The sequence below is a fragment of the Hylaeus volcanicus genome, chromosome 3 (assembly GCF_026283585.1).
Source record: "Hylaeus volcanicus isolate JK05 chromosome 3, UHH_iyHylVolc1.0_haploid, whole genome shotgun sequence".
Lineage (NCBI taxonomy): Eukaryota > Metazoa > Arthropoda > Insecta > Hymenoptera > Colletidae > Hylaeus > Hylaeus volcanicus.
This window is the reverse complement of record NC_071978.1, coordinates 7,217,955-7,239,884: the sequence shown is the minus strand read 5'-3', so window position 1 is coordinate 7,239,884 and position 21,930 is coordinate 7,217,955. Positions and strand designations below refer to the sequence as shown.

The 21,930-nt window shown below is 35.7% G+C and overlaps 2 protein-coding genes across 2 annotated transcripts; one reads left to right on the top strand and one right to left on the bottom strand.

Annotated features, from left to right (window-relative positions):
- Nucleotides 1-10: 10 nt before the first annotated feature.
- On the bottom strand, nt 11-4,316 carry LOC128874130 (trypsin-1-like). The gene is made up of 7 exons (XM_054118491.1): nt 3,653-4,316; nt 2,523-2,697; nt 2,243-2,405; nt 1,820-2,028; nt 1,467-1,669; nt 1,135-1,189; nt 11-938 (listed from the first exon to the last, which is right to left on the bottom strand). Exons 1-7 carry the CDS (start codon nt 3,719-3,721, stop codon nt 823-825), a joined length of 990 nt encoding a protein of 329 aa, XP_053974466.1. The 5' UTR covers nt 3,722-4,316; the 3' UTR covers nt 11-822.
- Nucleotides 4,317-8,689: 4,373 nt separating this feature from the next.
- On the top strand, nt 8,690-20,793 carry LOC128873534 (transmembrane protease serine 9-like). The gene is made up of 13 exons (XM_054117160.1): nt 8,690-8,916; nt 9,716-9,884; nt 10,270-10,429; nt 10,777-10,982; nt 11,517-11,722; nt 12,025-12,082; nt 12,492-12,621; nt 15,918-15,969; nt 17,021-17,135; nt 17,821-17,983; nt 18,387-18,595; nt 19,469-19,720; nt 20,157-20,793. Exons 1-13 carry the CDS (start codon nt 8,854-8,856, stop codon nt 20,276-20,278), a joined length of 1,905 nt encoding a protein of 634 aa, XP_053973135.1. The 5' UTR covers nt 8,690-8,853; the 3' UTR covers nt 20,279-20,793.
- The last annotated feature ends 1,137 nt before the right edge of the window (nt 20,794-21,930 follow it).

Sequence of the window (21,930 nt, the reverse complement as noted above, 5' to 3'; positions counted from 1 at the left end):
CCTTTTTATACTTTTTATACATTTTATACTTTTACGGCGTATAATAATTTAAATTATTACTCAAAGGGTAAACTGAAACTGAAAGATAAACTGCTACACAGGGGGAAGTAACTTTATAGTTGCTATCTGCTCCATGGCAGAAGGTAAGAAGAGGGGGGAGTATGTGGAGTACAGCAAATTCTATCCGAGTATTAGTATGCTTACGATCCGCTCAAACGCTCGGACATGAACTTCAAAGCGGTGCAACAATTTCGTTCAGAACTGACTATCTATTTTAAACTCTTAAATAGGGTCAACGTGAAACGTTGAAGAATATTCAATAAACTTATACTAGAAATGAGTACAACCAATAACATTCACATTTAAACTTAAATTTACTGAAAACATAAATATGTCATGTGTAATAAATATTCCACTGCGACAGAGTTTATCGATACTGTCCTGGAAAGTGTACTCTTTGAATTTAAAAGGTTCCCACCAAAGATGGAGAAAATTCAAATAATGAATAAAGGTTAATCAATTGTCTATTACACTTTAAAAAAAAAATTTAATTCTGAATTATTTAATGTAGTACTTTACAATGAGAAATGAAAAATTTAAGTATTCCATTGAATAAATGTCACGAATAAATTGTTAAATTTCTAAATTTTTATTCGTTATGTATTACACGAATAAAACTTTTCCCATCTTTGGTTTTCACTGGATCCTTACCAACCTCAAAAGAAAAGCAAAAATATGCGTAGAAAGTGTTACATGTCTCCCGTAAACGTCGATGAGTATTGTGTTGCACAAAGGTTATTCATGATTCTAATTTGAATTGAATCAACAGTAGCAAGCGTCCTCGGTGTTGCGCATTATCCACGTCAAATAACGATTCACCCTAGAGTACACGCCAGGATAGCCAGGTTTCGCGCATCCTTCGCCCCAGGACACGACTCCTGCGAATAGAGGGCACCATTATTGTTGATAACAAAACGCTGGAATAGCTAAGCATTATTATTTCGAATAATATTACTAAAATATTATTTAAAGCATCTTAGTATATTTAATTCTGCATATTATTCAGAATAATAATGCTTCATTTTTCAACTCAAACAAAAATTCTAATGTTATTCTATGGGACATAGATCTTACCAACTATATTGTACGTCTTGTTGTTCTCGACGTGTAGAGGACCACCGCTGTCTCCCTAGTTAACAAGAAATCATAAACAATATATATGTGTCTTGTTCTGAAAATATCAGAATGATAGTCTGAAGAGAAAGTTTCAATTTCATGGTCAATTTCAGTAATAGTCACAATGTTATTTAAATGACTTCTCATAATAGAAATGATTCGATGTACAAAACAATGCACACATGTGCGTGGTATATAAGCTGTACAATAATGTTATAGAAGTTCCAATGAAAACCAAGTAAAGCTGAATGTATCGATAACGATGATAAAAAGAATTGCTTGTTAATTACCTGACACGAATCCTTCATTCCTTCTTCGTAGCCAGCGCAGAGCATATTGTCTGTTATTCTTCGTGCTGGATATTTAGTGGCTCGACATTCTGCGTTTGTTAGTATGGGCACCATGACCTCCTGCAGAGTTTGAGAAACGGAGCCAGACTCCGCGACTGCGCCCCATCCGGTTACTATACCTTTTTGACCAGCGAATGTTTTCGCTGGAAGCAGCAATTTTATTTCAGTAGACATCGAATAAAAGATATTAAATAATTATATAAATTCCACCATGTGATTCATTTTTATTAATGACGATGAACACATTATGTCTTTTTTTCAACGAGTTAGGGATGATAAGTTTTAAATTTTACCTCGTTCTGGGAGGCAAACCGGTCTCATCTTTCCCTTAAATGATATGGACTCTTTTAGCCTGACCAGTGCGATGTCATTGTTATAGTTGTATGTCGAGTAACCACTGTGTTTGATCAGTTTATCAACTTTAAACACTTTCGTCTCAGCCTCCGTCGTGGAATTACGATCGTGCTCCAATATTACGATCGACATGGAGATTGGATCAAATCTGGTGTAATAATTAAAAATTTTTAATATTATTATCGTAAATAATATTAATTTTAATATTAATATAATATTTTTCTTAAATATGTAACTTACAATAGTTATGTGTCATAATTTCAATATAACGGATCAATTTTCAATGTACGAGATATATTTCGATAAAAGAAAGTAATAATACATATGACTGCTATTGTTATTAAAACAGAAAATTAGATCACCTGTCAACGCAATGAGCTGCAGTTAAAATGTAACGAGAGTTTATGACGGTTCCACCGCAATAAAATCGTCCTCTGAACATCATTAATGCCATCCATGGATATTCATTAACTTGCGTCTCGGTACCGCCAACTATACGCTTGTCGGTGTTTGTCAAGCCGCATTCTATAATCCATATATACTCATTATTATGTATCTATATACATTTTGTATAAAGTGATCAGAGCAAAGTGCCATTTCTTGCGGTGCTAATTGCGTTTTACTAAAAACAGTATAGCTTACTGCAAGGTGAACATTCTTCTTTCATTGGTTCCGGAAGTTCAGTTGTGGTTGTCGTTGTGGATCCAATCGTAGCGAAGCCAAACAGCCATTCCCAAAAGTTTTTGTCGTCGTGAACCGTCGAACTCGTTTGTGTAATATTCGAACTGTCTGCTTCCTCGATAATGGGAGCTTTTAGCTATAATAAACATTTATCTGATACAATTCTGTTGAAATATTCGCAATCTTTCACTGTCTATTAATGCACTACAACAATTATAGTAATACACGAATTCATGTAAAATATAATTAAATTTAAATATTAATAATTACAGTAAGTTCTAATTTATTGACCTATAATATTTTCAACAGTCGAGTCAACTGTTCAAACATTCTTTTCTAATTTTAAATGTGTCGTAAAAAATGTGACAACAAACATTTCACGTAGAGAAAAGGCAATATAATGATTCTAGTATTTATTTGCAATTAAATCTTCCAACATGTGTATCGAAATAGATTTGTGTTTAAAGGTAAGTAAACATTATTTTACGCACTGGAATAAACAATTCCACGAACACAGCACATTCGTATTAATATACGTATTTCATCGCCGTTATCTGTCCTCAATATGAAACACACTCACTATGCGAAGGAGGAAAAGAATTGTTTTCGACGGATGCCCTCCGATTTAAATTCATCTACAAATACAAGGACGCGTATAAGTTGCAAACCGTTAGTAGGAAACTTGCGTAAGGCATATATCGTTTCATTAAAATATGCAAATATGGTCTTATTGTTACTTGTCGAAGACCCATTAAGTAGATATTAAATTACATATAGAGTTCAGAGGTAATATAGTACAAAGATCATACTTGTAGGTTCGATAACTATGGAGACAAGGACTTGTAATACTGTGTATATGACACAGTATTCCATACATAACAATGTTGACAAGTCTAATTAAAACAACGCCACAATTAAAAAAAAAAAGTAATTTCTTTTAAATTATTATAAAATGTCAATTTATGTTTATCTTAGACAGACCCCATGTCACAATTTTCTGTCAGATCGTTTACGATAATTACGAAAACAAAATCGTTGAAGGAAAAGTGTGTTACGCGAATCTGCATAGCGTTACCAAAACGGTTACTTACTTCCTCGCAATTAACGGCACACGCTGTCGTGACGACGAGGATCAGCCAAAGTATCGAGCGCATGCACATGATCACTGGACACTATTTTCCTCGACGCACACGAAACGAGTACTCCGAATAAGCTGGCACTCGGACACTGAATAAAGAAGCAACGGGTTCAATTGGTGACAATACAACACTTCCTACCAAGACGGCGTACACTTTCACATAAGACTTCGATCCGAAGTCACATCTATATTTATACGAAATAGTGGACAGACGAGTAGTTGAAGTGAAAATTTAGGCTAACCGTATGTAAATTTCCGACTGACTAACATTATCGATGGACACAACATCCCGTACGTGCTCTCGCGACACCGGTTATTTAAAAATGTGAACGTCCTCACCCAGGTGATTCCCCTTGTGGTCCTTTCGTCTTTCTTTTCGATCGTCCTGCGAATTTCGACGGTGAAGCACCGTGCATTTGACAAGCGGTCAATTTGTTTTTTTTTTTATTATTAATGTGCGAAACGTGGCATTTCAAATGATAAACGTACGTAAGGATAATGGATCATCGTTTGAACTGATATAATTTATTTGGTGGGTGTGTTAGGGTATCTTAATTAAGGTCGTATTTTAAAATTTTAGTTGGAGACCGATGTGTGATTTTATCGAGAAAGAATTAAGAAAAGTATAGTGTGCAGATCTAATTATAAACAAAGATACTAATCGTTCAATAAAATTAAAAAACTTCAGAAGACAAATTATTTCATGAATGATGAATGATTAAAATTGAAAATTGGATATATCTCTTTAAATAAGATCTTATGTATTTTCATTTATCAAATTGCCATTCCAAGTAATAAATTCAACGATATCGGACGAGTTGCCAGATTGTGTTTAACATTCTGACTCACCGACACACCCAACAAACATTAGTAACGACGCAACATGACTATTTGATTTTCGGCATTGTCACCCGTTGGTTACAGTAATGACACAAATTTTAATCGACCCAACACAGATATCGTTATCGCTGTACACAGTACAAAATATGTTTTTTACAGTGTGCATCAATATGATAATTGTACGATCGTTTTATCGTTGTAATCAACTTGCTTCCCTAAACGTGTCCTTTTATTAATAATTCTATTGCAATTTATTTTTCATCACAATTTTATTGTTAATAGACAACTATTTAAACATTGTTCATAAAAACCGAAGCAATTACACCACTCGTCCTTTTGTCCATCGTAATTAGGGGATCCCCTAGTCAAATGACATTCCACTTAACATGATTAATAACCCAAGCGCTTCCGGTCATTAAATTAAAAGCTTCAGCATCCTAGGTATAAAATGTTTCATAAAAATATTGTATCAAGTAATCCTCTCGTTCCTTAAATTTCTTTCAATTTACGGAATTGTTCGCGTAGTCTTCTAATTATTTTGAGCAGTCTGCGTAGATCTCCGCGATCAAGATTCCTCCATGAAGAAAGGATCCGTGTAGCTGCTGGAAGATTAACCAGGATTCCTGTCGACTTGCTGGCTGGATTCCCGTGTAAGTCGGGTTATCAAAGTTCCAGTCAATGCTGAGAGACCGAGATAAGATGACGAAGGACAGACGAGTGTATCTCACCTGTAACCCATGACAGTGGGTCAAGGTATATGGGTCATAGCACCCTCATGCGGGTGGGACATTGCTTTATTGTCTCGATGTATGACTAACGTTATCAGGAGCCTTGCCTTATTTACATTTATCGCCAGGGTCAGATTGTCATCACAATTTCAGTTTTTTTTTTTCACGGACAAACCGTGTTTGAAACGTATTACAGCAACAACAGAACATCTGTTCACGATGAGATGAAAAATACTTTTTTATTTGCAAACTGTACGATTAGATTATTGAATCAAACATATCAATTGTGCCTAGGGTGATTATTTTTGCAAATAATAATTAAAGTAGTGTATTTAAAACGTAATGTGTATAGAGGTAGATTGTTTATAAAATACATAAAATAAGGGTTAATATAATGTTATATATTAATATGAATTATGACTCCATAAGTATGTTTTATTTAAGAAAAATTCAATGAGACTCTGACACTGATTTAATTTTTATAACTTTTAATATACAATTTCGCGAAGTAAATACAAAATATTTCATTCGTATATTATCGATAACAAAGTTTGAACTTCCTCATCGATAAATGATATACGATACGATATATCAATTCGATATCTCTATTAAATACAAATCATTGATAAACGAATCTGCCAGTTGGAGAAGCAGAATCACGTATAAATTGTCTCACACTTTCGTACACATTCGTTCTCCTTGCTTTACTCACGTTTCACTGCTTCGTCTAATGAACACTCACCTTTCTCGGTGTTTTGCTATGCAAATACTTGCATTTTCACTGCACAATGCAGTGTAACACACGCACTTCGTTACGTCAACGCGTTACGGGGGCGACGCAGCTTCTTATCAAAGCAATGAATTCCAACATCGAGATGACAGAACCTCATTACGCATAAGCAAAACATGACACAAGATACCATTTTCTTTTGTCATTTGAAACATTAGATAGTTGTTGTAATGTGTATAATAGATTGTAAGCAATAAAACGTGTTATGTACTAGAGAAAAATGAAGGAATTTCGTAAATTAACAGAAAAAATATGTACAAAACTATGATTAAACGAAATTCTATTATTAATAAATGCAAATCGGCCATGAGCTAAACTATTACCAGCTATTATTATTTCTAAACATCCCCTAAATAGTATTTTTAGAAGAAGTCTCGAAGGCGGGTAATAAAAGATCTATAATAATAACTATTAAATAACTTTTATTACCATTAAAAAGATGATGACCTCGACTACCATCCTAATCACCTACAAATTTACTTTACATAATAACGTACATTTACATAAGATAACGAGAACCATTTGATCGGACAATTACCTCTCTAATGCTTAGCTCTGAATAAAACACGATGTGTAATTAACTGAACACGAGGCATCACTCGTTTCGATTACAAAAGCCCTCGTGAAGGATCGAGTGTGCGTACAAAAGTCAACAGAAGGATCGTTTCAGGTGTTTACCTTAGCCTTACGAATCTGAAGACACATCGCTATTGCATTGACCTGATTTCGACCGCAATAGTATCCCACGTAATACTGCCACAAACTTCTTGGAATCAGCTTTAGTAAAGTATTTACTGCCAACGCCCCTGACAAAACTGTTCCATTGATCCGAGAGGACCTTCGTCAGGGTTTACAGTGCTCTGTCAAACTATGCATAATTCATTTAATAATGTAAGAGTACACGTAGTGTACTACAAGAGTACACGTAGTGTACGTACAAGAACGAACGGTTCTAAAGTTTGACTCCGAAATTGAGTTTGAAACAATTTTATTTGCTTCGGTAAAACTTGGAGTAAGAAAGGGAAATTTGTGTTAGGTAGTATTTGATAGTGTTTATGGAAAAACTGTATATATGTTATATTTATTTTTTGCATTTTTATTAACGTTCGTGTTTTGTTTTATCTATAATTTAATTTGAATTATTTTATTTTGCTCTGAATGAATCGAAATGTGAGAATAGTTGAATTGCAAATTAAATTCGTGTTTGATCACGATGTATCAGTTTCAATCAGGTTAGGAGGTAAACGAGTGATAATAATTATGAAGAAGCACTTGACCGAATTAACATATTTAGTTTGCAGATTCCTTAGTTCTCGAGGTGAAGCCTGGCAATGTTTTTTGCACATAAAAATTAAAGGAGCGTGAAGAGGAAACCTTCTCTCACTCACATACCTACACATATAATATTTGGATTCGTAAGACTATCGCGTCTTTGAACAAATAGCACATGAAGATTTTACGTAGACGATAAAAAACAAATTAGTATTGAGTAACATGAGTTGTATCTTTTTATTTCCATTGAGTAGGCACATTATTTGATAAATAAAGCTAACAAACAAATAATGGAATCTCTTATGTATACACTATACACGTTGAGGATAATTTTCATCGAATTTATTTTCAAAAATATTAATTATGGGCAGCAGCTGAATAATAAACAATCAATAGCGAATCACGGTGATCTTGTTTTAATATTTGAAAAGGGATAGAATTATCATTATGTATTTAAATTTTAGTCGATATTTCTTCTTTAATTTTTCGAATGTTGTAAAAAGTAGAAATGTTGCTCTAAATTTTTACTATCTTTATATCATATTTACATCTCATTTGATAATAGACGTCTAAAAATCTGTGCCCTTTTGAAGAAAGATGTAATAACACCCAATCTAAACAAGACCTTTTTAATCAAATATCCTGAGAGAAGCCTCAACTATGACCTTCAACGTCAAGGTCATTACCCAACATTATATAATTAAATCCATCTCCAAATAATCTAATCAAGAAACCGTTTATACACCCACAGACCCAGAAAAGGAATACTCCAATTTTCTAAAAACAATCTTAATACAAAATCCAAGCTCTGCCCTATCAAACAACTACAAAAGTCGAACGACAGTTGCGAGGTGGGTGCTCTCATAAACGGCCGGAGTTCTCGACACCTAATAGCGAGATCCTTTCTATCAGCGTTGTCGCACGCGCTCTCTGTTGGCTCACGGTTCGAAAACAATAGGCAGAAGACGATCAAGGGAAGCTCGTAGCCGCTGGCCTGACGAAAGTGACATTGATCCAGTCTGCTGGATCACCGAAAGGAAGGACGCGCACGAAAGGGTCCCCGGAGAAGTGGAGGTGGTTTGACATTGGTCGTCGTTGGTGGTTGATGCTCGGCCATGTTACCCACAAGCACGCTTCCAGCTTATTCGTACACGCGAACGATTGGCATTTTGCAATTGTATCCGCGTGCCAGGCGTCTGTACAAGCGAGACAATACCACTGGCGGCTGATTTAAAGGCTGTCACACGCAGCATCTGCCAATGCAAACGCACCACTCAAGGCTGACGATCCCCACCGACTGGCGGGCTTGGCTCCCTCGATAGTTATAATTTACTATAAAATGGCAAAACGATCGCGATACTTTTAGACTTTTCACGCCCAGGCGCAGCCACGTGCACTGGCACATCGGTGTACACCGCGGCACCGGAATCATCTGCCTGCTTGCCCACCTGTCGGCCACCAGCCTAACCGAAAACCACTGCAACACCATCCGCCACGTGAATACGTTCAACTGCAGGCGACACAATGCAATGCAAACTCCTCGTCTTCCTGTGGATATGCTGCTGCGCCCACGCGTTGCCGCGATTGGTAAGTCATGGGATTGGGAGTCTTTGATCTGGTTTGGTACGAAGGATCTCAGTTTGTGATGTCGTAAAACGAATATTGAGTCTTGTACGTATGATTTATTTTAAAACAGTGGAAAATATTTTAAACTAATTAAGGCCATTGTTTGCTAGTCTGAAAGTAAATATTATTTATTATACAGTTCGATTCTTGGATTAGAGTCACCAGACCTACATTATTACGTTTAGAGTAACGTTTTCATTTTTATTTTTGGAGTGTGACGTTAAAACGTTATGACAGTGTTGAAACAATTGACAAACTCTCCTTGTATTAGTGACGCGCGAAGAGATTGCCCCTGAATGAATGGGATCCACCTTGACTTCAGGGATAAACTCTCAGCGTACAACTTATACAATCATTATCCAACCGACGACTCATTGTTAAACTAGACAATTCATATTCTCTTTCAAGCTCTGCCATATCTCTCGACTATTGTTAGCAACTCTAACAATTATTTGTACAATCATAGATTATAAGTAGACTATTATTCAAATAATGGTGTGTACGATAAATGTGTATTGTACGTATAACTTTCAAATTTTTAATATTTTCTACTTGCACGAATGTCATTTATCTTTTCGAAAGTCACAGTCTATTTAGAAGAGAGTTTTAACTATTCCAGAATACTAAAACATATTTGAACTGATTATAATGTCCCTTAATGATTAGTATCCTTCAGTTATTGTTACATGTGCATTGTTACAAAAAATATTGAGAAATTTCACCACGTTATAAGAATTTTCATTTTTCTTTAACTTCTTAGGTACCTCAAAACAATGTGAAGAATCTGCCATCATCGAATGTTCAAGTGCACTATAACATTACAAACAGCCAGATCAACAACCTGAGGCCAATAGAAGAAACGTCTTATATCGACTTCATTCCAACACCTTCGTTTCCCTCAAAAAGGCCGAACGTCTGTGACAATTGTGGTAACTATGAATGCTGTAATAGAAGCAATAACAACTGCGTAAATATTATTTCTCAAGCCAACGTTTTCCTCATAATGAAATAAAAGGATTGTAGTTACTTTTTAATTAGTTTTGAAACACTCGAAAATAGCGAACAAAATGTTTAATGTTATAAGAATTATACATTCTATTATTGAATAACTACAACGTCGAATTAAAATAATCGAATTAAAATAATCGAATTAAAATAATTGGTACTAAAATGCACCATTTTTTATTTTTATGTTTATTTCACAATTTTTTTGTCTTTTGAGTCCTGTATAAATATACCATTTTGGTAAAATGTAAAATATAAGTAATTACATTTTATCGAATCGTAATTCTGATTTGTATACGTACGTTGCAGTTTGTGGGGTGGGCAGGAAAATCAGGATCGTCGGTGGAAACGTGGCCAGCGTCTACGAGTACCCGTGGATGGTTAGCATGAGCAAACAAGGTACATTTTATTGTGCCGGAAGCTTAATCACGCGGAGGCACGTACTCACAGCAGCACATTGCATGGCGGGGTGAGTACTGACACGAGAAGGATTTAAATTTGATCTAATGCGATTCCAATCGATTTACAAAAATAACCGAACCACTGTCTATCCAATTGTTACAGTAAAAGTATTGTCCATTGTTTTTGTTATAAAACGGCAATACCCAAAGGCATTAAATAACACTTCAAATTATTCACGCATTGAATATGGAGTTTTCAATTCCACTTATCTCTTCGCTCTTCATTAATCTATTCTCACCTGAAACTGTTCACATAAAGTTACAAATGTTAAAAATATGAATCATCTTTCAAGTCGAGTATTTTCTAAAGAAATTTCTCTCTACATAGCACCAAATTGACTTTGGCATATTTCAGGTTCGACAGAAGAGGCATCAAGCTTGTTTTGGCCGACAGCAACCGTCCAAATCTAAACAAAGACGCTGTAGTTCGTCGCATCAAATCAGTTACTATCCACGAGAACTTCCACGCGTATACCTATAACAACGATATTGCTATCATCGAAATGGATCGACCCGTGGATGTAAATGGCATCGTGAGAACTGCTTGTTTACCCGAAGACAGTAAGTGTTTGCTGGTTTATTGCAAAATTATCCCATATCGCAAATGATAAGTGAGGAAACAATGTAAAGAAAAATCTATTTTACACATCATTCCATCAAAACTTTAAAGTAATGAAAATTATACCTTGAGATATACAGAAATGTTTATATAGTCCTCTAGTTAATATTCTTGATGAACTTTTGTTTTGTTTAGGTCGAATCCTATATACTTTAACCATGCAAATATTGTTTCATTCAATTCTGTATATTCTGAATTGCTTGAAAAATGTTTATTTAAAGAACCAATTTCTTATATTAAACTTCTAACTTAGAATATTTTTAAAACGCATATTCAATGTAATTTCACTTATAAGAGTTTTTAACTGCACGGCTTGCTATCTACAGTGCAACGTAAAATTTGTGATACTATTTAATCGTTCATATTTAAAGTTTCGTTGGATAGATTGCCGAGCATTAAATTTTCGCGAAGTCTAGACTGCCACCTTTCATTGACCCTTGAACCCAGGAAATTGACAGATATCTTACTTTTCCTAGAAGCTATCGACTACACGGGGGCAACAGCTACGGTGGTTGGTTGGGGGCGAACCGGTGAGGACGAACCTGTTAGTGATGAGTTACGGAAAGTCAATCTTCCAATTTTGTCCCAGGAAGAGTGCGATGAATCAGGGTATCAGAAGAACCGTATCACCGAGAACATGTTCTGCGCTGGTTATTTGGACGGCAAACTTGATGCTTGTTTCGTGAGTATTCGACCGAATACCTAAAAACAGGGATTCTCAACGCAGACCAAGTACCACTCAATTTTCAAACTGTTTCAAGCATCTCGAAATTGATAGAAATTAAGATGAAAGCAAAATTCAGTGGGAAATGAAATAGAAAAATAAACTAAATATAATTGTGTTGAACAAATATTAAGAATTCTGTTTCTGCATACATCGTAAAATGTCCATAAAGGATAATAGTGCTGTAAACTAATAACAAATAATTAAACTAAGTACAATACCACATCACTATTAAAATTTTATTTTCCTTTTTTCCTTAGGGTGACAGCGGTGGACCCCTTCATGTAAAAGGAACGTATGGCCATCTTGAAGTCGTAGGTAAGGCTACAAACGAATATTGATTTATACTTTACATGAATTAACCTTACAAATATATAAATCACATAAACGATTACAACCCAAACAGTCATTTACAGAAAAAGCATAAAATTATTTTACTATATACGATAAAATTTTATATATACAAATTTATATAAAATCATGATAATATAAATACCATACAAACGTATATGTGAAATTTTATTATATAATATAAATATGTACATATACATTTTGTACTCGATAAAATAAGTTTATATGATTTATATTTTTATAATGTCAATGAATATTTACTTCCAAGACATCAATCAATTTCGATCCTTTCCTTCTTAATACAAGCAGAGGTGGACTACATGTCGATTTATTACTGAAAATAAAATATACATGCATAAATTATTTTTTCATGCAGGAATAATTTCGTGGGGACGTGGTTGCGCCAGACCTAACTTGCCAGGAATTTACACGAAACTGACCAACTACCTCGGTTGGCTCAAAGATCATCTCGATGGCGAGTGCGTGTGTCCACCACCTCGATCCTAGTTTCTACTCATTAGAAGCCAGATGATGGGTCAGTCCGACACTTATTCGTCGCTTAGAAAAATTACCAAGCACCTTTCGTACACCAAATCTGTTACTTTTAATTGTTGAGATATGTCTACGAACAAGTACGATCAGTATTAAAGATAAAGGGCACGCGATAGTTTCCATCATCACAGGTTCACCAACATTTCTACATTCGTTTAGCCATAAAAATATTAAAGATGTACTTGTAAATAACCGCGGAACCGTGTACTATCGTTGCGAATCATTAATTTATTTTAATCGTTAAATCGTTGCACGTAGTTAAGATAATCTAGTCCCGTGTACATACAGAGGATCCCCGTTTCCTTTGATGCCGCACTTCCTGTATAAAGCAATTGTTGAATAAAGAATACGTTCACCAATAATTTTCCATTTTAGAGTTCTCAGTTTGGATAATAATTTCATTTTGTTCATGGAATCTTCCATTGTTGAAGCTTTGTGTTCTTCGTCTATAAAGAGCGCAGGAAGGAAAACCAAAAATTATCATGATATGGGAAGTAACAACCATTGCGCGAGAATTATTACTGTATAATGATGAATAAATAACAGTCCATAAGAAATTAAAAAGATATGGATGTGTATATGTTGTAAGTAAGATTATTTTTAGCCTTAATCGACTTTTAAATCATACAACTGAATCTATTAGAGAACACCACGCCTCATAAAAGTTTACATAAATAATTTTCAAATGATATTGATGTGAGTATTACCGTGGATAAATTTTCTACCTGAATAGAACAAGTTTAATAAATAATTTAACGGTGAAAGTGACATGGTGTATTTCTAAAACTTGATCACAAATTTCAGAATTACGACAAACTTTAAGAACATTTCCATGATGTAATGAAAACAATTCAGTTGTTATTTATATCATTAATTTGATTTTGTAATCTTACTAAAGTAGTGGAACCAACAATCCAGATCAGTCGTAAACTCTGTTTAAGTCGAAAGCCAATTCCAAATTCAAGCTCTATGGTGACGGACATCTCGACTTTATTTTTCGAACGATATTTTCGAAAACGTTTGTTTCAGCGTAGTGAAAGTAACGGCAGCTGACAAAACGAGTGTAGAAGGTAAAGTGAACATCACTAAAAGATGTTAGATAAATGCCAGTCCTCGATCGAGATGAACGGGCAATAACAGAAACCGGGTCAGTAGTCAGAAACGTTTTGCTTTCAATGGTGAATGTGGGTTAGTGAAACCTCCACCGTCAACGTCGACTCCTGATTCTTCCCAAATTAAAACAGGGATAGCAGTCATTGGAATTTATATAAAATCAAATAAACTACTGTAATGTATTTTACAAAAAAGTATTCAAAATCATTCCAATACAAAAGAAAACTATTCAAGAACGTGTATAGTAGTATTCATTACGGTTCAGTTCCATAAAAATTAATCTAATCATCTCATTCGTAATCTTAACAGTGGCTTATGACGAGTATATCCTTATCTTCCTTTAAAGAAAAAACCACGTGACATAGGTAGACGTAACTTGTGATGTACTTCACGCAAGAAAGATGAAAGTTGAGTTCATAAAATGATAATATCGTTGAAGTTTTGAACATACGTGTCATAATACAATGAATGTTGCATGTTAGAATATCGCAATGGTAATGTACCAGAGAAAGATGTTTCTTGCGGGTGAAAGTTAAAACGGCTTTTCGATTTCTTTGGCCTGTTTCTTCGATCAATGAGTAAAAGCAAATGAAGTATGATGAGGGCTGAAAGGTCTTCTCTCCAAACGTTACGTCTTTATTGTTTTATGTTTATAATTACACCATTATTTATTGGACTTTCAAATCTATATTTTAAAGTCGTATTTCTGGATTTGTTTGAGTTCACTAAATTAATTTAATTTTGCTCCAATTAATTCTATTCGATTCTTTTAATGAAAGAATATACATATGAATATATATGTTTTCTTATATGAAAATATATAAGACGTACACAATCATAAACTTTTTCTTTTTAAGTGAATCAAGAACTCTTTTTAATTTTGCGACAATTTCTGATTTTTTTCAATTAATTTGCACTCGACAGAAAGCATGTCCACGATGTTTAACCTCAATCGTCGAAACTTCTCAACGGTAAACTTTAAGTAAAACTGGAATGAACCAATTTGATGAAATTCCCACGAACTGGCAGACAAAAGCAAAGCTAATAGCGATTTGTGAGGAGGAAAACTGTAGTAGCTTGTCGTGAAGAACACATGACGGTCTGACCACGCACGAAGTAGTCGCGTAACTCTGGCCGCTGTTTCGTACAGTGAAGAACTTTTTTAATAACATTTCATCGCAATGGAACATATTTTTGCAGCGTGTCGCTCCGTGGACCACGCAATTTCATTCGACGAAGACGAATATGTCGCTCGTTCATCTGGAGAAACACTAAAAGAGACATTTTTTTAAATGATTACAAGTACACGAATGGACGAACTGACAAATTTTGTTGATCTTTCTTTGCGCTTGTTAGCAATTGACAAATTATTGCATTTTTATGCCTTTTGATTCAAGATGAAAGTGTTATTTAAAATATTTTTTTTTTAAAGTATGTAGAACAGAATTATATAACACAGAAATACATGTGTAGTAAATGAAACAAAAAAATACTGAAGATTTTCATGAATAAATCTATTTATAAATACCAGTTCTCCCAGCAACTGCAACAACGCGCCCCTAGCAATGTCGATCAATCCCCACAAGTGTCAGCGATCAAAACGAGCAGATTCCAAACAAGCGAATCCCGAGATCGATTGACAGAGATAGCAGCGTGACATGAATCCACCTCCACGTCCATCTTGCCAATTTCGAATCGAGAGGATCACGTGCGATCAGCGTCGCGTACTGAATGGGAAGAGCAACAGGACATAGAGAAAGAACTTTCTTCGCGAGCGTTGAACGCCTCGGCTCGGTCTTGGTCGGTCAGTCTGTCGTCTTCGTGGAACCACGGTGAAAGCGTCTGCACCACCTCGCCGATCTCCTGCAGCTTCTGGATGCGAAGCACGGTGCCAGAAGTTGAAGAAGATCCACGAAGAACGGTGGAAAAGTGCGGGAACACGCGATAGAATGAGCGATCATGAAGAAACCCGCGGACACGTCAAGAGCTTAGGAAGTTTGGTCGATGAGAGACGGAGGATTTCACCGTGAGTTTTTCGTCGAATGTCAACTGTCGATCAGAACATGACTTTGGGGTCGACACCACGAAAAAATTGGATCCTGGCTGCGATCCTCTTACTACTCGTCCATGTTCGCAGCATGGACGTTAGATTTCTGAAGGACGATTCTCTGGCGAGTACTAATTACACTGTGAGTAGTGGTTTTGACACCGTGGTTTGGTGTGAGTGTGAAAGTAGTTTTAGTAAAAGTTATGAATATGTTGAATTTGTGTTACATCGATTTAGTTATATTAAAGGGAATGAAAATATTTGAAAGTAATTTGAGATTCTCAGGTGAAAATTACCTTATGTATCCATTGCTTTTTCTTTGTTAATAATGTTCCATCAGCTTTGTTTAGTTTCGTTTATCATCAATTTTCTCATACTTGGTGTGTTCTCACACTTGGTTGTTTTCGACAAGTAATAGTTTGGTTGACCTATTGTGGATTATATATAAAATCATTTCTAACTATCATTTCTAAGTTCTGTGTTTGTTGACATTGAAGAAAACCTAATCTTACAGTAATTGTTGTCTCAACTACTTAATTTAGTTTTCCAATAAGCAGCATCAATTGTAATAGCACTTAAAAGTTTTGGCTTCTGAATTACAATTACAGCACTGTCATAACCACTGACGTGACTTTCCCTGTATATTGTGCAAGCAAATCGAAAGCTTTCTATACTCCTTACTGACATAACTTGCTTTCAAAATTGGAGAGACAGTTCATACCAATATCGCGAGAGTATCAGCTAGTCATTGAAGAAGACGTCAGAGAAAGTTGTACATTTTAATAAAATTGATTGCTTAATCATAATCATCCCTCGGTTTAGAGTGTGTTTAGAGCCATTACTTGTCTTAAAATTTTTAAATGTACTCAACATCGTTCGAATATTTCCTGAAGATTGCCGTAATATATAAATCGTCGAAGATCGTGATAAGCGTCAGTGAAATTGGAAGTATCTTCCATTGCGTATTCTTCGTTACGCCATTCTTGCCAGTTAGGACGTTTAGTTCAGCAAATAAACGTTGTATGTATAATACAAGGTTCCCAGTTTGTTCAAGCAAATACTGATTTAACGACGAAGGCCTTGACCCATAATTCGAATGATGGTCACTGTCTCCGATAGCTCTTCTTGCTTATTTGGAATGGAAAGTGAACGTAACCGTGGAAGTGTGACATCCAGCGATGTGTTTCTTCCAGTGGACGAATTCAACGCAGAATCGGAAAGGAAAATTCCTGTTCGACGAATTATTTGGCTTTGACATATCTACTGATTCGGATGCAGACGACGAAGCCGTACGGAACTGTACCTGCGGTAAGACTGTGCAAATATCTTCAAAATTTCGTCCGAGAGATATTGACATTCTAATGATAAATAACCCAGAAAATTGTTCAATGTTTAAAGAAAAGATTAATAGTATTCTAGGTATTAGTGTACGCAATCTGACACAAGCATTTGGATATTGCTTGATGTTCAGAATCAATTAACCTACTTTTCTAAAACTGTGAGATTCGTTATTCCATTTTTTTTCTTAGAAATTCTTTTCATTTTCATACCACGTACTATCAACTGATTAATCTAAGTATTCAAATTCATGAATTAATTAAGTGAATACGACCCACTAAATTTAAGAGCTCTTTCCTAAAAGCAGACTGTAAATTCGATCAAACAGTCCCTTCAACTCCACCTAGAGAAACTCCATTAGAGGAGTTACTTAAGAAAATTGATGAAACAAGTTACCACCGCGTTCGACTCGCAGCGGAACGAAAGTGTAACTGAAAAATAACTTTCCTTCGTGTAACTTTGCGAACTTGTTACGTCACGTGATAGAATTTGCACTTGACAGTGTAATAACACCCGTCCGCACGTATGGTTACGTGCCACGTAGCCGCGGATGTAGCAGTCAGTCATAGAAAGCGCTTCTGAATGCGTCTGACTCATCTAGAGGACCAATAATGAGACAGTAATAGGCAGTAACGAGTGAGGAATTGCCTTCCAGAGTGCGGTGTGTCCAATCAAGAGGATCGAATCGTCGGCGGAAGACCCACAACCCCGAACAAATATCCCTGGGTGGCGCGGCTCGTGTACGACGGTCGATTTCATTGCGGAGCCAGTCTTATTAACAACGATTACGTTCTTACTGCGGCTCACTGTGTGCGTAGGTGAGTTTCTGATTTTCTACATTCACGTGCAAGAAGATATTCCTTCCACTGCCCTTTTCGTTATAATATTTTTCATTAAATATTTGAGAAGGAATATTGCTTTTAGCTTGTTGAGCATCAATCCTTCTTCGCGCCTTTAAACTGTAATCATTTAAGAATGGATTTTCAAATGTGTTTTATAATAATAAAACTGTGAACAGTTCATAATTATTTACGATAATTCTATGTACTTTTTTCGAACTAACTCAATATTTTTCCAATGAAATTGTACTTCACGTGATGTATAAAATATAAAACTATTAATATTCACCACCAGTATTCTACTGTACCATACCATTAAAAGAAATTAAATTCGTACATATTCAGAAAACTCCTTGCATAGAAAATGTAACGTGTTTCACAGATTGAAACGATCAAAAATGCGCGTAGTGCTCGGAGATTACGACCAGCACGTAACCACCGATGGACGAGCAGTGATGAGAGCAGTGAGCGCCGTGATTCGTCACAGGAACTTCGACATGAACTCCTACAATCACGACGTCGCCTTGCTGAGGCTTCGAAAGTCGGTGAAATTTTCCAAAAGCATTAAGCCAGTGTGTTTGCCGCAAAAGGGTAAGCATCAGTGTCCTGTACACTGCATTTGTATTTCTAAAGTGACACGACTCAAGAGACTTGAGTTTTAAAGCGTCGCAAATAAGAAGAGGGCAGGAAATTGAAGTAAGGGGAAAATACGGGGGTGGAAGAAAGAGGAGTTGGTTAGAAGGGGAAGGTGTAATTCTTCGTGCGGAGAGATAAGGGCTCAGGAGGATTCGAGTCAATCGAAGGGATGGATGATTGAGAGAAATAGAAGCGAAGTATCGACGTTCAGGTCCGGTAACGAGATCAAAAGGGAGAAGTACTGGTTAAAGGAAGATAAGAGGAAGCGTAGGGTACGTAGGTGGGAGAGGGAAACTTTGGGATTGCGCGTTGGAAAGGTGCATTAGGAGAGAAATATCAGGGAAATGGTAAGGGAGATATTAGAGGTAAGGGGTGGAAAGATAGTGCGGATTAAGGATCGACAGATGTCGGAAGGAGTGACAGTGCGATGCAAGGAAGAAGGAGAGGAGCAAGGAGGGTGGGAGAGAGATGGTCAAGTGATAAATATGATTATCATTACACGAAGACCCAAGGGAATAATTAAATCTTACTATAAGTCTGTATAGCACGATATCTCGGAAACTATCTGATAGATTTTCATGATTAAGGTCTTGAATTGCATAGATCTGAATGTCCTTCAAAACACGTTGATTTCTTCTGAAACATTCCTTTATCAAATAGTTCTATTAAAAAAAAAAGTAGTGGACTCTCGTATACATAATAGACCCATTTATTTTACTTTTGGAATATACGGATATCAATGAAAGATCCTGGAAAGCAAGAAATAGTCTTTGACCCATACTATACCATCCACCAAGTTCCTCAGGCGATTTGCAATGATGTTTCCAGGCACAGATCCAGCTGGTAAAGAGGGAACCGTGGTCGGTTGGGGTCGAACAAGCGAGGGAGGAATGCTGGCAGGAATAGTTAACGAAGTACAAGTACCGATATTGAGCTTATCGCAGTGCCGCATGATGAAATATCGAGCTAATCGTATCACTGATAACATGCTTTGCGCTGGTCGCGGTAGCCAGGATTCCTGTCAAGGTGACAGCGGCGGTCCTCTTCTTGTTCACGAAGGCGACAGACTCGAAATTGTTGGTAAGTTATTAGTATTATTTATCGTTAATCTTAGAATATATACGCTATAAGCATATTTGAGTAGACAGGAGAGAAACGAATCGACAACTTGGATAACTTCTTTGGAGATAGATCGTATGCCAATCAGAGTACTACTTTGAAGAAATCACTGCATTTGGTGCTAACGTAAATAAAAACTGAATCAATTAATTTAGAATTAATGAAGGATTGCAGATCTATTTAATTTTGAAAAATTACATAGTATTTATTTTTTTCCGTCAAACTGTACGACCAAATTAGGTTGAGATTAGATATTGGATAGATTTTCAAGTATTTCCATCGTCTGCTAACCAAATAGAAAGGCACCGAGGAAATCGCGTTTGAAGAACCACAGGAATTTCTTTAGTACAATGCACGCACAACTTTCTTCTAATTTTTATTCTTTCCCTCGATTTAGGTATAGTTTCATGGGGTGTTGGGTGCGGAAGGCCAGGATATCCTGGAGTGTACACCAGGGTAACCAGATATCTCAAATGGATCAATATCAACATGAAACAAGGATGCATATGCTCTCATTAAAAATAATTAACTTATGGCCCAGAGTTGAAAGAATGCTTTTGAGTTTGTACATACATATACATTTAAACAGGAATTATTTAAGAAGCCCGAAATAATTGGAAACACTTACTCATACCAAGAATGGTTAGTAGGTTTTGTTTATAATCGTCGTATTTCTTGTTAAATGATTTAACAATAAATGCGAATTTACCCAAATGCGATCGAACAGTAAGTTATCCGTAAAATAGAAGAGCTCGCATTGGCTACTGACTTAACAAATTAGAAACCTGATGAAAACTTACACGAAGTCGTTCATTATACTGTAACTAGCAGAGTTCATCGTACATTTTGCCAAGTGATCACTTAATATTGTAGTATTATACATAGTGTATATAGTTTTATAGATCGTAAAGTTATGGTAACTATTTAGTTTAAACAATGTTATTAACAGACCTGGTATTCTATCAGTAAGTTAAGTACTTAAGTTCCTTGTGGTATAGAAGTTATTAATGCTCTCACATGTAAATAAATAAAAGAATTCGTTATTATTCGATTTTCTTCGTTCGATTCCTTTGAGATTCTGAATTCTATTTAATTCTAAGCGCCTACACTTCTACATTTTCGATAGATGCAAACTACCAAGAACTGCTTCCTTCTTCGTGTTTATTGTCAAAAACATTAGAATACTTAGAGGACATTGTACAGTTCCACACACTCGCGACACACCTTTGTTGCGTGAACGACAGTCGAACGTTGCTGGAATAATTACTAGTAACGGTTTCCTGTCAAACCGGGATTAAGTTAATGAAGCGATTATTCTGTTGAAAGCAGAACATCATTGTATGCATCGATGCATCCTTTGAAACCAGTGTTCGATCATTTATATCTGTTTCACCAAATATGTATATTGCGCTGTATGTATTTAATCAACATCGATGCCGAAATTGTTTATTAATTTTGTAGTCGATATTATTAATAACGTTAATCATATTGGCTTTGAACAGAGACAATCAATGCAAAAATATTCGGAAAGTTAAATAATGTATATTTTTTATACTAAATATAATTAACTGTATTGAAAATATGACTGCAAAACACCACACTTCGATCATTTGTAAACATAGAACGTACCCAAGATTGTTAAAAAAATATTTTCCAAGTACCGTTAAATATTCGTGTACATACATCATACTCGTTAAGGAAAAAGACACGTTTCTTTAACTGTTAGATATTCAGGATCACAGACCTCAGAAACGATATAAATGCTGCGTAATTTAGCCGAAAGTGGAAAAACCAGAAATGAATGGGTATATCGGACGAACCGTCTCTCCCTATCTTAAACTCATGGGACATCATTAGTGTGAAACACTCGCGGCGGAACGGTACCACATGACGCACCAGGCTAGCGTATAATAAGATACAGATGGGTAGTCATAAACGTTCTCTCCCATGGAATCTGCATAATGCATTCTGTAGACTGATTTTTTGGGTGCGTCGAAGTAGGTTGGCCGACCCGAATGCATCCAAAACATTTTCAGTCTCGAATATTTGTAAATAAATTCCAAATGAAATGAGATCTCAAGTATTCTTTGAATAGCCAAGACATTATTTCTATTACAAACTAATCTAAATATAAATCACTGAAGATCCAATGAAAATAACGAATACATTGT

Coding starts and splice junctions, on each gene's coding strand:
- LOC128874130 (XM_054118491.1), bottom strand. CDS start 3,721: ATGTGCATGCGCTCGATACTTTGGCTGATCCTCGTCGTCACGACAGCG. Junction 2,406..2,522: donor AGAAGAATGTTCACCTTGCA/GTAAGCTATACT, acceptor TATGGATTATAG/AATGCGGCTTGACAAACACC. Junction 939..1,134: donor CAAGACGTACAATATAGTTG/GTAAGATCTATG, acceptor CTCTATTCGCAG/GAGTCGTGTCCTGGGGCGAA.
- LOC128873534 (XM_054117160.1), top strand. CDS start 8,854: ATGCAATGCAAACTCCTCGTCTTCCTGTGGATATGCTGCTGCGCCCAC. Junction 8,917..9,715: donor CCCACGCGTTGCCGCGATTG/GTAAGTCATGGG, acceptor TTAACTTCTTAG/GTACCTCAAAACAATGTGAA. Junction 17,136..17,820: donor CGTACGGAACTGTACCTGCG/GTAAGACTGTGC, acceptor ATTGCCTTCCAG/AGTGCGGTGTGTCCAATCAA.